We start from the raw sequence: 17,097 nt of genomic DNA on the forward strand, positions 1-17,097 counted from the left end.
TGCGTGTAAATAGTCGGTTTCCTTTGAAAGATACGTTCACGACTCGAAACACCACTAGAGCCCTCCAAAGTTACATGCGTTACCAGAGTGTTAGTTTTATGCAAGTCGGTGCAGCTGACTGCAGTGTTTTTGCGCATCTTACGCACTTTCGGATAGAGGATGGCAGGCACTGCATCACCCAAATCTTGCTCGACAAAATAAACTGAAAAAAACTTGAATAAATTGAAACAAGTAGAATACATTCGCTGTTACCAATGTCCAGAGAGAACTGGATTTGAGGATTCAATTGTATTTGTACTAGCTCGTATTAACACGCTTTTATTATAGGCTATAGCTGTCCTGAAAGTAGATCGCAGCATCGTTATCAGTCTGCAAGCTGCGACCTCCGCATCCCCAGGCAAACCAAGGCTGACCTGGTTTTCTGCGCTGGCATCTCGCTTCATCATTGCATTAGAGCGTCCTCTCCCTCCTATGAGTGATGTCGGACTGCAGGAGACAGTGGAACCGGGAGGATGAGCTCCCCGTGTACCTGGCTAGACCCATCTCGGCCGGACCCAACCAGCATCGGAAGTCTCACGGAATGTTTAGCTCCGTCGAGGGCGCGTATGATAGCAAAACTATCGATTTCGACCAGTACGCCGTGGGGAGGAAGGGGAACAGGAGCTCGCGGAGCAGCAGCAGGGAACGCATCGTGGATGGGGACTTTGAAGCTTACGAGATAAGCCGGGGGACCGTCAGCTCCCCGGGGGAGAGAGACGACGGGCGTCTGGGGGTCGAAATCACGGAGCAGACTGAAAAGGAATGTCGTTACGAGCGAAACAACGGGAAGGTGGGCTTAAATGTTACGCGTGACCTTAAATCGCGCGAGTATATAGACTATACAAGGTTCAATTTTGCTCATAAAAGCAAGAATGCATCGACCATTGTTCTGACATAAATTGCGAAAGTAAAAATCTTAGTTACCTAACTGTTATCACGCTTTATATGATTTAAAAAAGAAACATAATTTACAATAAAATTATGGAATTGTATTACACCCTAATAACAAACGTAATTACAATAAGACGAAACGGTCTATTTTATCCTATTATGCTAAAGTAAAACCTTATATTTGGAAAAAAAATTACAAAAAAATAATCTTCAAAATGAAGTTTGAATTGGGCTGCCTTTAATGTAGGCTACGGAATATGTGCATATAGATATACATATAAATATAGCCTATATGCTTGATTTGTATTTAAACGTAAAATATTGCTACCTTAAGTAAAAAAGGATGAAATATGGGGCATTTCCAGACCATGTTCTATTTAACTTTTTCAAGTTGCATTTTCTATTTAGTAAATGTCTGTTGCGTTTTTTTACTGTTTTTTTTTTTTTTTTTTTTTTTTGAAGATTTTGGCCAGTTTTATTGGAGCGATGTGTTAAGGCTGGCCTAATTCTTCAACATTCTTTTAGCTCCATAACTCAACATTCTAGGAACGTCGATTAGTAACATTTCAAGAATGCAAAAATTTTATCTTTCTTTTCGCTATTGGACGTTGTTCATAATTTATCAAATTAAAATTTAGAAAACGTATTTGATTAGTTTTTAATTCATAAATTAACCATATATATATATATATATATATATATATATATATATATATATATATATATATATATATATATATATATATATATAATTTTTTTTTTTTTTTTTAGTAGAGCATTTTTGACACTTTACGCCGACATTCTGTTTAGGGATTCTCGGCCAGTTCTCTCTTTCTTTGTTTCATGTGAGGGGGGCGCTCCAACATACACTCAAATACAAAACACGTCTTCGAACAGGCGAACAGATACACACATACACACACACACACACACACACCCCCTCGGGAGAGGCGCTCGCCTGTGCAGCACTAACGGAGCGCTAGTTCGTTAAGTGGGTTGGTGGCAAAAAGAAGCGGGTGACTGCTCATTGTTCATCTCCTCAAAACATAAAGGAGACATGTCTGGGACGGGCTACCAAGGGAAGAAGAACATCCCGCATTTGACGGTAAGACACCGGCTAGAAGGCGGCGACCCTTCTGCTCCCGGTTAATCCTGCGCGTGGGGGAAACGAGAAGGGATTAAATTCTTAGCGAGCCAACGAAGCAGAGGCCGCGTAGAAGAGCACTGAAATCAGCCAACGGAAAGGTTGCCGTTATTGCTACAATGTGGCACGGCCAGGCACACATCCCTGCCGTGCATGAAGCGACATACGCCCGGTTTGCATTTACAGTAGATGGCGGGATAAATAATAAATCGTGCATGAATCTACAGCAGCTTTGGTTGGGCGCGTTTCATTTGACAAACGGCGAGTGCATATGCAGATGGCTAGACGCAACAGGGTCTGTCGCCAAGAGCAGAAATCTGGAATAAACACACTTTTTTTTAAATGCCAATGCACACATTAAAAAAACCCCGGAGGAATATGAGCCCTGTGCTTTTTATCTTTGCCTGTAGTTATGAGCAATGGATTACAGTGATCCTAATCCTTGACTAAAGCAATTTTTTTGCGATCTGTGCCCGGTTGACATCTAGGAATAGCCCGTATATTGAGGTTTTTGAATATAAATCCTGAATCAGTCGAGAAAAACGCAGTGGTGTGTGCCTTCCTGACAACTGGGTGATGCGAGGTTACCATGGCAACCTAACATCTTTCCACATTACCACATTTGCTCTTCTCTGTTCATAGAACCCCACCCATTCACTGAGTGTGAGGCTGAAACTGTGCAGAAGGCTCTTTTATCAGTGGTTGTAAGAGCACTTCACTGAATTGCAAATATAGCAGGTAAAATCAGGTTTAAACTGCTGTTGGAATCACTCATTCTCTTGCTCGCTCTCTGTGTTTCTTTTTCTCTATTCTTCAGAGCGATCGGCTGCTGATTAAAGGCGGGAGAGTGGTCAATGATGATCAGTCGCTATATGCTGACGTTTACGTTGAAGATGGAATTATTAAGTAAGACACCATGCACAGGCACATGCGCACTTTTGCAAAACACAATTCAGTTTTTCGGTAGCAATTGTATATCGCTGTAAATACAGATGATGCATGCATGAAAACTATCCACCAATCACAGTCACATTCAAAATAAATAAATTGCTCTATGCAGCATTTTAAAAGCACATTCATTCATAGTTTTACTGGAATGTTATTTGGTCCCACTTTATATTAAGTGGTCCTAACAAGAAGCGAGTAGGCCTACTTATTGTGTTTATAATGTGTTGCAACACTTTTGCTGCTATTGGGATGCGGACAAGGTTAGGGACAGGGTTGGTGGTATTGGTAGGTTAAAGTGTAAGGAATTTGATTATAAATTGTAATTAGAGAAATGAATAATTTCAAGAATGTAAATTGTCCAGTTTGCTTAATGATAACATTATTTTAAAACAATTCAATTGAAATAATTGTCTACTCTGTGCTGATATTTACGTTGAAGGATAGGATTTTCATGCATAAAGACCCACTGAGTGAATACGTATGAGGTAGTTTATGATTTGTTCTCCTTTTTGTTGTGTTGTGTTAAAACACTGTCGATATGATAAAATAATGCTTAATCGCATTATATGGCATAACATGTTAAATCTGGCATCATATGAAGTTCACCAGTGGCATCAGGTCATTAAAACCTTTTTATAACTTTTTTTGTTTCAATCGCGCACCTGTATTTTGGTCTGTCGTGTAATTCCGTGCATGTGTAGTATGTAATGTATTTGTAATGTGTTCATTTCCCATGACGCCTTCAGACAGGTTGGGGAGAACCTGATTGTGCCAGGAGGTGTGAAGGTGATCGAGGCTAATGGGTGTATGGTGATTCCTGGAGGTATTGATGTGAACACCTGCCTGCATAAGCCTTACTTGGGCACTCCACCTGTGGATGACTTCTACCAGGGAACCAAAGCTGCTCTGGCAGGAGGAACCACCATGATCAGTAAGTCTGGATAAATTATTAGTGTGGTATTTAAAAATAAAACTGAATTCAGTAAAAAGGACTAAAATGACTTTTGATCTCAGGATTGTGGCAAAGGTTCAAGTATGTTGAATATTTAGGATGCAGTGCCAAATGTTCTGAGCAACTTCCTGGACTAGGACTCACTTGTGTCTCCCTGTGAGAGCAAAGCAGTGTCCCAAATATGTCTGTTGTTGCTTGCTACAAGGACATGCCCTCGGTTGTGCATGTCAGTTACAGCCAGTCAGATTTAGTTTTCTGTAGCAGTCTGAGCCAAGAGTGTTTTTTTATGTTTAGAATAACTACTTTTCTATAAACATTTTAAGCAGAATCCATACTTTTCTGTTTCAGTTGACCATGTGACTCCACAGCCTGGAGACAGTCTTTTGGAGGCATTTGAGAAGTGGCAGGAGGCAGCTGATAAAAAGTCCTGCTGTGATTATTCACTTCATGTGGACATCCCTCATTGGCATGAAGGTGTGAAGGAGGAGCTGGAACAGCTGGTACAGGAAAAAGGTGAACACATGTTTAAAGATGGGGTAATGTTGAATGTATTTTGTGCTTTTAAAGGCACATGTCTTGATCGTACTGATGTTTCAGAGCATTTGTTAAAATTGGCTAAATGCTGATTATCATTAATTCACAATCTTTCAACCGTTTGAGGTCAGTCAATTAAAAAATAACTTTTATTCAACAAGGACACGTTAAATTGGTCAAAAAGTAAAGATAGTAAAGACCTTTGTAATGTTGCACATTTTTTCATTTCAAATAAATGTTGTTCCTTTGCACCTTCTATTCATCGAGGACTTAATATTAAGCAGATCGACTGTTTTTTCATAATAAAAAAGATTTATTGAGCAGAAAATCAGCATATTATAATAATTTCTGAAGGATAGTGTGACACTGAAGACTAAATAAAAAAAAATAATGTAAAAAAACAGGCTTTATCATGAGAAAAATAAATGGAATCTTAAAATATAATAAAACAGAAAACAGTTTTACAAAATGTTCGAATAGTACTGTATTTTTTCCCCTGTTAATGTTCTCTTCTTTTGGCAGGAATCAACTCTTTCCAAGTGTTCATGGCTTACAAAGGGTTATTTCAAATGCCCGACTGTCAAGTTAGTTAAATATGTTTCCATCTGTAGAAAATGATGTACTGTAATTTAATAAAATAACTCATTTGATATTCCTTTCTTTCTCTCATCTAGTTGTATGAAGCATTCTCATTCCTTAAGGAGCTGGGGGCAGTGGTGCTGGTGCACGCAGAAAATGGAGACCTGATAGCACAGGTACCTGCTGTCCAATGAGCAAATACCATATTGAATTCAAACCCACTCCGCTGCCACTTACTGTTTTTTTCAATATTTGTGTTTAAGGAACAAAGCAAAATCTTGGGAATGGGCATCACCGGTCCGGAGGGCCACCCACTGAGCCGTCCAGAGGAGGTGGGATCAATACATTGGCAAACTATTTAGAAGTTTAACTGAGTAACCCAGTCAGGTTCAGCAGAGTGAATTGATGTAATTGGATGTCTGTTTCACAGCTGGAGGCTGAGGCTGTTTTCCGCGCTATCACCCTTGGCAACCGAGTCAACTGCCCTGTCTACATCACCAAAGTGATGAGTAAAAGTGCAGCTGATACTGTGACCAGTGCACGAAAGAAGGGTGACTGCATATTGTGAAATATTGTTGCACGCTCAATTCACAATGTAGTATTTTTTAAATATTTGATCAAAAATGCAGTAAAATTTTTAAATTGTAAAATTTTATTGCAATATTTAATATTCTTTAATATATGACAAATTTTCAGCAGCTTTTTTGCAGTATTTAGTATCTTTTTTTCCTTCTGAAATCATTATAATATGCTTATTTGCTAAATATTTCTTATTATTATTACTATTGAAGATATATTATACCTCTCATTATGTATGTGCTTTTACTGTCACATTTGGTCAATTAATGCATCCTTGCAAAATCAAAGTTTTAAAGTCTTATCAACACCAAACTATAGTGTAGTAGCATAAATGGTAGGTGTATTTAAAAAAAAAAGATATTTATTTCATTATCTAGCACAACTTGTTTCTTTGAAAAAACTTGAATGTGCCAGTAATACAATTTATGGACTTGCTCTCATTTCCTTGATTTTAGGCTCTGTTGTATTTGGTGAACCAATCACAGCCTGCTTAGCAACAGATGGATCTCACTATTGGAGCAAAAACTGGGCGAAAGCTGCAGCCTATGTGACCTCTCCCCCCCTCAGCCCTGACCCAACAACTCCTGACCACCTTCACTCTCTACTGGCCTGGTAAATCATTTTTAGTCATTTCTGCATTTTAGACATCTGTGACATTTGCACAGTTGGTGTAGATGCAAGTCCTATGCCAAGTGGAACTATCTGACAAATTCTTATCTACTCTATTCGCTACTTTGGCTCTTTGCTACACCCAGACCGCAGACACACCTTTTCCTGGCCCCATTTCTAAAAATAGATCAGGCTTTCATCTCCTGTTGCCATGGTTACAGCACTCTCCTCCTCCCTCCCCACCGCACACACACACACACATAACTTGCAGGCTGCTAGACTATGAGAGAGATTTCATTATGTTGACATCCACAGCCACACATACTTTCACAAGCACACACACACACACTCGCAGGCACAGAGATTCACACTCACACACACACACACACCACACACTGTCACATAGAGGCAGACCGACACAGCTGGAGAGAGGACATTTATTTTTAGCATAGATACATAGTCGGGTTCAAAGGATGAGAGGAAGTTCTAGAAAAACCATCAAATGATCTTTTTTAAGTATTAAATATTATGCAAACACCAACTTAAGTTTTATTGTGTACATGCGTAGTGTTTCATTTTGGGATTTCAAAACATGTAAACACTGTCTAAATCATTTTTCAACATTTTGTTCCACACATCATATAAGTATTATGGATTCATATATCCTTTTGTATTGCAAACATTATATCATATTATATGATCAAGCAAATATAGTGACAGTGTAGTGGAATTGTCTTTAATATTTAATGCTCAGTCGACTATCTCTTATAGTTGCTTAGCTGCTTGTTCAAAAGATAAAATATATTTGAGTACCAATTACTCTGTCATATTCATCCCTCAGGCTTTTGAAGTGTAATATCTATGGAGCTTGTAATGAATTTAAAATAGAGCAGTAAGCTTTTAGTTTTCTTTAATTAGTACATTCATTCAGCAAGGAATCATTAACAGAGTCAGTTTATGTTACAAATGTGAAAATCAATGCTGCTTTATTTGAAATATACTGTATATTCATCAAAGAATCCTGTAAAAATATTTATTGCTGTTTTTACAAAAATATGAAGCAGCACAACTATTTTAAACACTGATAGAATATGCTTCCAAATGATCAAATTAGAATATGGATTAGAGGGAAATAAATTCATCCTTGTAATCACAGGTAAATTACATATAAAAAAAAAAAAAAAAAAAAATATATATATATATATATATATATATATATATATATATATATATATATATATATATATATATATATATATTAAATTGTAATAATATCTCACAATATTACAGGCTTTAGTGTTGATCAAATAAATTCAGCTTTGGTAAACGTAAGATAGAAAGAGACATTATTAAAAGACGTTATCTTCCCCAGACTTTTGAACAGCAGTCTAGGAGCATGAAGCATAATGCAACCTCGAAATAAAAATATAGTCGCAAAAACTAGAGAGTGGATCGTGTTCTTTTTGGAGGTAGCACCCCTGTAATTATATTTCTCTTGACTTTTTTTAGTGGGGATCTGCAGGTTGTGGGTAGTGGTCATTGTGCCTACAGCACCTCTCAAAAGGCCATAGGGAAGGATGACTTTACCCTTATACCCGAGGGAACCAATGGAGTAGAGGAGAGAATGGGTTTTGTTTGGGACAAAGCTGTGGTAAGTGTGCCTGCGTATATGTTTATACAGATTGATGTGCAGGTTGCATTCATCAGACACTTCTTCATTTGTTCCATACAGGCTATGGGGAAGATGGATGAAAACCAGTTTGTTGCGGTTACAAGCACAAACGCAGCCAAAATCTTCAACCTGTACCCCCGTAAGGGTCGGATAGCAGTGGGTTCAGATGCTGATATTGTGATCTGGGACCCTGACAAGATCAAGACCATCACAGCTAAAGCACAGCAGTCGGTGAGGACAGAAAATCTCTACAAGATGCTGGAACATTGACAGACACTCTGAACGGCTGTTATTCAACATAACACAGCATTGTATATAATCTAGTGCATACATTTTTTACAACTTTTTTTTTCTAAATCTATGTCTTTTTCTAAGCGCATTTACTTGGTATATTATTGGTGATTTTCTATTTGATAAACGGGTGAAAATGTGTGAAAATAGAAAGCTTTATTTCTAGTATATCTCTCTAATTCTGCTTCTAGGCTCTGGAGTACAATATTTTTGAGGGGATGGAGTGTCGTGGTGGTCCGGTGTATGTGGTCAGTCAGGGTAGGATTGTGTTTGACGAAGGGAAGCTTCAGGTTCAGCAGGGGACTGGACGTTTCATCTCTCGCAAACCTTTCCCTGACATTGCCTACCAGCGCATTAAGTACCGCAACAAGGTATGACTTCGCTGACCTTCACTGAGTCTTAGTTTTGTTGTATATATTAAAATTGGTATATAATCACTACCGTTTGAAATTGTGGCTTCAGTATGATTTTTAATGTTTTTGAAAGAATTTGCTCAGCGAGATTGCATTTATAAATACAGTAAAGTGAAACGTAATGTCAGCGTATAGAAATTATTCTAAGATTATGATTCAACGCTCAAAAATTCTGATCAGCATGCTTAATGTTTTTGTGCCAACAGTGATGAATGGAAAGTTTACTTTATAATTTATAGTTTCGATCAATTGAATGCCTCCTTGCTGAATAAAAAAACTAACTGACACCAAGCATTTTAACAATAGTGAAGGAAGCACACATTTGCTAAAATAATAATGTAGTAATAATAATGAAATAGATGTGTGATTTGTTTTATAGTGCAAAAACAAAGACAATGGTGAACTAGAAATTAGTGTGTTATCGCATATTTAGTGTATTATCATATACTTAGGTTTATGTCTCAGTTTATATTAGTCTCGTTTACTGTTGTTGAAGGCGATGAGCAAGCAGGGAGTTTCTCGTGGGATGTATGATGGTCCAGTGTATGATATCCCAGCAACACCCAAATACATAACCCCAGCACCCTCTGCCAAGACCTCGCCCACTACACACCAGCCTCCACCAATCAGAAACTTGCATCAGTCTAATTTCAGCTTATCAGGTGAGGAAATGACCTTTTCTGATATGCCTCAATATCCTTAATTACTGGAAATATTGTAACAGCAGGTGTATCTGTATTTTATGATCATTTCAATACAATTAGGGGCTCAAATAGACGACAACATTCCCCGGCGCTCCGGCCACCGCATTGTAGCACCCCCTGGTGGCCGCTCCAACATCACCAGCCTTGGTTGAGTCCTTCTGCAGCTCCCATATGACTTTGAGAGCATGTTTGTATGTCTCTGTGTGTGTGTGTGTGTGTGTGTGTGTGTGTGTGTGTGTGTGTGTGTGTGTGTGTGTGTGTGTGTGTATGTGTGAGTATTATTAAAGTTCTATCTGTTGACACATTATCAGTATTCTCTCACAGGGCCATGCTGTAAAAGATTTTGGTGCAACGCATGCATGTGATAATTCTCACTGTACCTTACCTGTGCAGTAAATGTCCCATCTACAGTCAACATTACTGCGTGCATTGTACACAATAGTCTCAACGCAAAGACAAACCTAGACAAATACCTATAGATAGCTAGACAATCACTAGAAAATATCTTTATATCTTTAACAAATTTCAGAAAAAGTAGCATTTGAACAATGCCAATATAACTACTCACATTTATTAAAGTTATGAATTACCCTCATTCTGCTGATGTGACCCCAGTGTTTGTGAAAATGTCACGCTTTAAAATTCCTGTGAAGCCGGTAACTAGTCATCCCGCAAAATGGTGCTCCTCCTACTGGACAACTTACTGAACTAAAGATAACTAGATAAAAGCGCTAGAACGCAGGTCTGAGATCAGTTTTGGCTTAGGTGTACCACTAATAAGTACATTCTAAAGCTGAGCGACGACCTGCTCTTACAAGCACTTTTAACTTTCATGTTCTCTGTGCACTGAAATGTTTTTAATTCCGTGTTATCGGTCTATTTTGTGGTAAAGAATGGTGATGGATCGCATGATCTCACTTTTAAATGTTGGTATTATAGACATTCTTACACTCTTTATACTTTGAAGGATCGTTTTATCGGTTATCGGGTTTGAATTGTTTTACAAGAACAGTTTGTGTTATATCGCTTTTTTTGTTTCCGTTTTACCTGTAGTGAAAAAGGCTGCATGCCATTTTAGCTCCTCCAAGCTCTCGGCTGTGTAGAGTTTGCTTATTGCAAAATTGACCACAGAAGGTATCCGCGTTACCTCATATCGCAAATGCAGAATCAAAGAATGCAACTATATGCAACCCGCGAGACTTTTTTTGTTTTTTTTTTTTACCTGCAACACTCTCAATGATCACTTCTGGAAGAGCAAGTCGCACATGCATTCAAAAAGAGCTGGAAACGAGTTCATTGTGTCCGCCTGTTTTTTTTCTTCTATTGTGAGATTTCTACAGTATTCTGCATCCGAGCGGCTCTAGACTAGTCACTGTGTTCGCTCAAAGTCTTAATACCGAACTTCCTCTGAATTAATGGCGATCTCTCTCGTTTCGGACCAATACAAGGCCAGTGCCAAGCCTTGCTGTATTGTTTTCCATACCCCATTGTGATTTTGTATTGCCTATGCTATATATAGTGTTTATGACCAATGCCATTTTAGATTTTGTAGGCTGATATCCACTAAAGCACTCGTTGACTGTTGATAATGATATTCACTTTGCTATGGTGAAATAAAGTTCATAAATAGATGGTGCGTTTCCTTTGCTTTTTTCTGAATCTTTTAGTTTCTCTTGACATACAAAAATGTTGCCAACAAATAAATATTGAACATTTCCACCAGTATTGTCCTTGGGGGGGAACATCCCCTTCATGTAATGGAATATGAAACTCTACCACCTGCAAAAACAAAGCTTGCTTGCATGGAGACAGACAGAGCAAAAGTCACACATCTGAGAGCAAAAATAAAAAAAAGAGAAAGCCATTGATTCTTGATGGAGTTACAGAAGACTAATGAAAAAAAAAGATGTGACAAAATAATTCTGTGGTCCTCTGTCAGCTGGTAAAGGTACTTTTACGGTCTTTTCCCAAATATAGGCGCAGAAAGAAAGACTAACTAACTTGTCATATATCTGTTAGTTCCATGTGAAATTTTCACTTACAAAAAAACCCAAAACAAATACGTTTTCATCCGTACCTTTATATATTCACCACTAGATGTCCTACTTAGTACTAGTTTTCCGGGATAGTTCACCCAAAAACGACCATTTTTGTCATCATTTACTCCCCCTCTGTTTTTCTCCCCCCCAAACCTATATGAATTTCTTAGATAATTAGATAATCTGAAGAATGTTAACTAAACAGCTGCTGGCATTGACTTGGCCACCAGTATCTTCTTTTGTGTTACATTACAAACAAAAAGTTACATTACACTGGCGCTTCAGATATCGGTATTATTATGAAAAACCTTATCGGTTTTGGATGAAAATATACAGAAAAGGCCCATATCATTAATGCATCTGATTGCAATAATAGCGGTTTATGTTATATAACACAGTTAAAATATCAAATTCTGCAAATAATGTTAAGTCGCCTATACTATTCGAGTTTAACCAACTGTGCCCCATTTTAAGTTTTTTTCAGTCTTGTTTGAATTATTCCCAAATGCACCACGTGGATCATCAGAAAGCTTGGAACGTGTGATCACTGTGTATCTTTATAACCAAATATATAACTGTTATTTACTATTTATCATCCTAAATATCGATGTAATGATTTTTCATCAGGCAGGCGGATTAAGCCGTTTTTTAGTGACACCGTGGGCTATCTATTGGGTTGAAAATGGCAAAAGAGGGCGTTCTTCAGCGGTATGAATGTGACCTGCAGAGGAACCTGACACGAGACACTTCAGATTGTCGTTCGGTCATGTGAACTTTTCGGCGAGGGTCTTAAGAAACAATGAGGTCAACTGTAAGATCCGGTGAAAACGCCGTAGTAGATGGGATTGCTTTGGGGGGGAGTATGCGGTGTCCGCCACACGGGATATATTTTGGCGTGTTTTTGGTTATTTTGTGACACTTGACGACATGTACAACTTCACGTCCCTGAGCGCCCACGGGGAGCCAGCGGGGCGCATTTTCCTAGGTTTCGCGCTTTCTCTCCTCGTGCTGTGGACGCTATTGGGGAATTTCACGGTCTGCGCCGCGGTCTTGCGCTTCCGGCACCTGAGAGGAAAAGTTACCAATATCTTTATCGTGTCTCTGGCGATGTCCGACCTGCTGGTGGCGGTTCTCGTGATGCCGTGGAAAGCGGCCACGGAGGTGACGGGGCACTGGGCGTTTGGCTCTTTCTGCCAGTGCTGGGTGGCTTTTGACATCATGTGCTCCACCGCTTCCATCCTGAACCTGTGCGTAATCAGCTTGGATCGATACTGGGCCATTTCAAACCCGTTTCAGTACGAGAGGAAGATGAACCGTAGGGTCGCCCTCGTTATGGTCAGCGTGACGTGGATCGTATCCGTGGCTATATCGTTCGTGCCCGTGCAGCTGAACTGGCACCGGGCCGACCTGGGAACGGTCACCACGAGCAACTGGACCACCAAGGAAATGTGTGACTCGAGTCTGAGCAGGACCTACGCCATTTCGTCCTCTCTGATAAGTTTTTACATCCCCGTGGCGGTGATGCTGGTTACGTACACGCGCATCTACCGCATTGCTCAGGTTCAAATCAAGAGCATCTCTTCGCTGGAGCGCGCGGCACAGCGCGCACAGGACCGCAGAGCAGGTGCGCGCACCTGTCCTCTCCAACACCGCGCGATAAGGGAAACCAAGCTCTTTAAAACTCTCTCCGTGATCATGGGGGTGTTTGTGTGCTGCTGGTTTCCGTTCTTCGTCCTGAACTGCGCGGTTCCTTTCTGCCACGATCCAAACTGTGTCAGCGAAGCAACTTTTAACGTGTTCGTGTGGTTCGGCTGGTGCAATTCGTCGCTTAATCCGATCATATATGCTTTCAATTCTGATTTCAGAGATGCTTTTGCTCGACTTCTGTGCTGCCATGACCTGTGCACCAAAACGCCTCTTGATATTCAGTGCAAGGTGTCCACAAATAATCAGGGCAGCCCTGTTAACACTATGGAGGTCGGTTATGTCAGTTTGGAGAAGGTGGACAACCAAATGCAGCGTCCATTGGTGGAGATACATACGTTTGGAGATGAGAGCGGGGTTCTGCGCATTAACTCAGAAGATGCGAGTCAGAGCAAATGAGTTTTTGTTAAGACTTTAGTGTTGGCGGACAGGGCTAGTTTTCACAATTAACATTTCTCAGGTTTTATTTCTGAAAGAGAATTTCTGTATAGGGACTTACCTTAACGTTTAGCCTACAGAAAGATTTAATAACGTCAAGGAAAAGGGTTACAGTTCCAATACGTACTGATTTTGTCGGCGCATGTTGTCACATTGGGAACCTGCTGTTTATTGCCTGATTTGGGGGAAAAGTGTGAAATGTTTAGGTAAAAATGCCATTTTTGATCTCGAAGTAAGAATGCCATTTTTAACGTATGTTTAAAGTTGTTAAAGAAATTCGTAAACAGTGAATCAGTCCATCCGTATGTATGTACAAGGCTACGAAATAATCAAAACAGCCTATCACACATTTTATTAAATTCATTGTATGAAATAATCTTAGAAAACGCATAGGAGTCAGGAAAAGTTGGCCCAACCTACTTTTGAATATAATCCAGCAACATTAAAAGAAGAACGTAAAGGGATGGTTCACCCAATAATGTTAATCTGATTACTCTCATATCTACAAACCAGTGTAAACTTTCTTCTATGGAAGATGATATTTTGAGATGATCAACTGTTTAGATAAAACACATAAACCATAGAGGAATTACATAGTTTCTGGGAAACCTATTCTTTTAACATTTAGCTACATATGTGTTTTTTCAATGTTCCATGCTAATGAAACTCTTGAAATGCAGTTTCACCCAACTTTTAGCCTACATTTAGCCTATGCAAGGTACATATTCATTTAAACTTTTCTTTTACAGTGTATTTTACTCTTGGCATCATTTTTGTTTGAGTTTATGTGTTCGCTTTTTACCCCAAATCTATAGGCCTAGTTTGCAGGATAAAACCTATAAATATCCTACATTCTGAAAACTTGAACTAGGTGCCTGAAACCAATTAGATTTGACACCAAAACCTTCAACGTCCTTAATCCGCGCGACAACTTCCTCATAGCCTAATTTTTGTTTACCTCTTTGTTTACGTTTGAAGATGTCCACCGAGGTCAGGTTATCACAGCCACAGAAAGAGGTCTGAGGTTTTAATAGACCGGATGCCAAAGAACTTGACGAGTCCTGTATCGTTTTCCATTAGACACGAGTGCACATGATTACTTCCTCTCATAAATAATTAGTTGGCTGCAATCTCTTCTCGAGGAATGTTACATTTCAGTGTGCAAGGACTTTAGATTTATGCTATAGGTGATACTTTGAAAGCATGTTGATGATCGTCAGCTTTATCGGGTCTGTTAGCTGAAGAACATGGCCTTTTTTTAACAGTGCACAACAATCAGGTATATTCCTCTTCACTGGGTTGATCATCTCGACTTTGTTAAATTAGGTTGTACGTCTTCTCCTTCTATGAAACATAAACTCATAATTATTCTTCCTTAACACGTTCCATTAAATGATTAATTCCAAAGCACCAAAAATCATTTAAAAAACATTCCTGTAAAAGTTGCATACAGAAGCACTTCCTGAAGAGTCTTTTAAGGACACATTGGGCTAGAGTGTATTCACGACAGGCATGTTACATTTGTAATTAATTCACAATGAGAGGTTTCAGTTGGCTCACAGCAATGAATAAAACATGGGAAGGCAATCCCTGATTCCTTATTAACCTTAAACAAAAAAAAAAAGGCATTTTTACGATTGCACGTTTTGTTGTTGATGTTGACAAGTGCTGAACTGCTGTAATATTTATAAGCTGTTGCAAACTGGTTTAGATATGTTTGTGAGTTAAATCGCTGCTCAGATTTGTTGCTGAATGAAAAGGTGTTTAAAATTGATGGCCCTTGTAGCTAAAAATACACCACCGCCCTTGATGTCTTCTTTTTTGAATCACATCCAGCCCCCGAGGCTTGCTTTAATTTTGGAATCCGCAGGGATGCTTGTCTATTGAAATTGTTAAAAAGAGCCATGATAGAGCCGCTGAGAACAAGTGCATGCCTCTTTTTACCTAACTCGTCTCTTTTAAGATCTTAATTTCTTACAGCGGCCTGGGAATCTGAGGGAAAATGTGCCAGTAGGCGTAACATTTAAACTGGACATTTAAATCCTTATTTGAGTAACTGTCTATCCCATATTCACAGAGATATAATATTTGGACACTTAAGTCACACTTAAAATTTATAAATGTCATTGCAATAAAGTTGGTGACAATATGTCCAATTTTTCCCACATATGTACTGACCAGGAGTTCTAAATTCTTAAAATGTCTGGGTTTTGGCTTTGTCGTGCTCTCATTATACATTCATTCATGCCTTCATCACAATTCCTACATTATGTATGGGTATTTGCATGGCTCTGACTGTTCACTGTACATCCCACCTTCTAGCACGCCACAATCTAGTGTTAGTTTATTTGAAAAAAAAAACAACAATAGATAGACTAAACTAAATTTCAGATGCTTTCCGGTTATCAAACGCTAGTGAATCATGTGCATAGTTAATGAGTCGGGTTTATCTCTTAGGACACCTGTGTGAACTGACTTCGTATATCATTGTAAGTCACTCAGGTTAAAGGTAATTGCCAAAATCAGAAAACTGAAAAAGCTGTAACATTTGTTTAAAGATGTCACTCGATTTTGTAAGTGTGGCTCAAGTATCCAAATACTTCTCGGGGGCCATTGCATATGCTTACTTAATGAAGAAGAAAGAGTATCTCTCTCTCCGTGTGCTTGGTCATCAAACACTCACAGTAACGCTAGCCTGCACACAGAGTTTCCTGTAACTGGTCAAAGAGGTTAATGTGCACACATAGTGTTAGGAGATTAGTCACTGAGAGACGAAACAAACAACATAGGAATAAATTAAGTGTGTGTTATTTATTTTTAAGTATGAAACATAATTGAACTTAGGTAAGCGTAATAGTAATCAATCATATAATTAGAGGAGGCTTGTAAATAAATAGGTTTTACCTATTAAAAGAAGAGTTGAGAATCACAAAAATATTGCTTAATTATAGTTCAGTTAAAACTGATTGTTTGCACTAAGTGTCACCGGTGTGTAACATTCCAAGTTTGTTATTTTTCTGTTTTTATATTTATACTAAAAAGATAATCGTCGAGGCAAGATAGTGTGAGGGGGAAATAAAGTAGTTGATGTTTTCTAATTTGTCAGTTAAAATGTGTGTTAGCGTGATTTGCACATTTCATTAATGTTAATGGAAAACACAAACATGTGAAGTAAACTGTGTAAGAAATTTGTTGAAATAAAACTATTGCTGAAAATGCATTTGATCTGTATCACGCCATTTCAATCTTCATTTTGAAATGATATGAAATCTATAAAATATTATTATTTTATCACCTGGCTTAATGCGTGCCTATATGCATTTTCCAGGAAGATAATTGGTTTAGTAATCTGTACATCAGGATAAACCCGGTATAGGCCTAATGAAAGCACAAGGAATTAGACTACTGATAACTCCAAGAACTGTATATGGGAGAACTATTCCTAAGAGACACCTAGTGGCTGATGTGTGCAAAAAGCTTTATTACACTACTTTGTCAACATTTAGCAGGTGTGTATATGATATATATATATATATATATATATATATATATATATATATA

General features: G+C 38.6%; 2 protein-coding genes across 4 annotated transcripts; both read left to right on the forward strand.

Annotated features, from left to right (window-relative positions):
- Positions 1 to 116: 116 nt before the first annotated feature.
- On the forward strand, positions 117 to 10,986 carry crmp1 (collapsin response mediator protein 1). 3 transcript variants are annotated; one of them, XM_043237616.1, is made up of 15 exons: positions 666 to 829; positions 2,717 to 2,778; positions 2,892 to 2,980; positions 3,769 to 3,953; positions 4,323 to 4,487; positions 5,031 to 5,092; positions 5,183 to 5,263; positions 5,351 to 5,419; positions 5,518 to 5,638; positions 6,122 to 6,278; positions 7,785 to 7,926; positions 8,008 to 8,178; positions 8,430 to 8,609; positions 9,148 to 9,313; positions 9,416 to 10,986. In XM_043237616.1, the coding sequence occupies exons 1-15, from the start codon at positions 802 to 804 to the stop codon at positions 9,505 to 9,507; spliced, it is 1,770 nt and encodes a 589-aa protein (XP_043093551.1). In that variant the 5' UTR covers positions 666 to 801; the 3' UTR covers positions 9,508 to 10,986. The 3 variants fall into 3 exon arrangements, with proteins under 3 accessions (XP_043093540.1, XP_043093551.1, XP_043093561.1); XM_043237605.1 differs by lacking the exon at positions 2,717 to 2,778 and having other exon boundaries at positions 117 to 829; XM_043237626.1 differs by lacking the exons at positions 666 to 829; positions 2,717 to 2,778 and adding an exon at positions 1,852 to 2,035.
- Positions 10,987 to 12,193: 1,207 nt separating this feature from the next.
- On the forward strand, positions 12,194 to 16,705 carry LOC122350473 (D(1) dopamine receptor). Its single transcript, XM_043246987.1, has one exon. It carries the CDS (start codon positions 12,322 to 12,324, stop codon positions 13,495 to 13,497), a length of 1,176 nt encoding a protein of 391 aa, XP_043102922.1. The 5' UTR covers positions 12,194 to 12,321; the 3' UTR covers positions 13,498 to 16,705.
- Positions 16,706 to 17,097: the final 392 nt, after the last annotated feature.

This window comes from Puntigrus tetrazona, chromosome 1 (assembly GCF_018831695.1).
Source record: "Puntigrus tetrazona isolate hp1 chromosome 1, ASM1883169v1, whole genome shotgun sequence".
Lineage (NCBI taxonomy): Eukaryota > Metazoa > Chordata > Actinopteri > Cypriniformes > Cyprinidae > Puntigrus > Puntigrus tetrazona.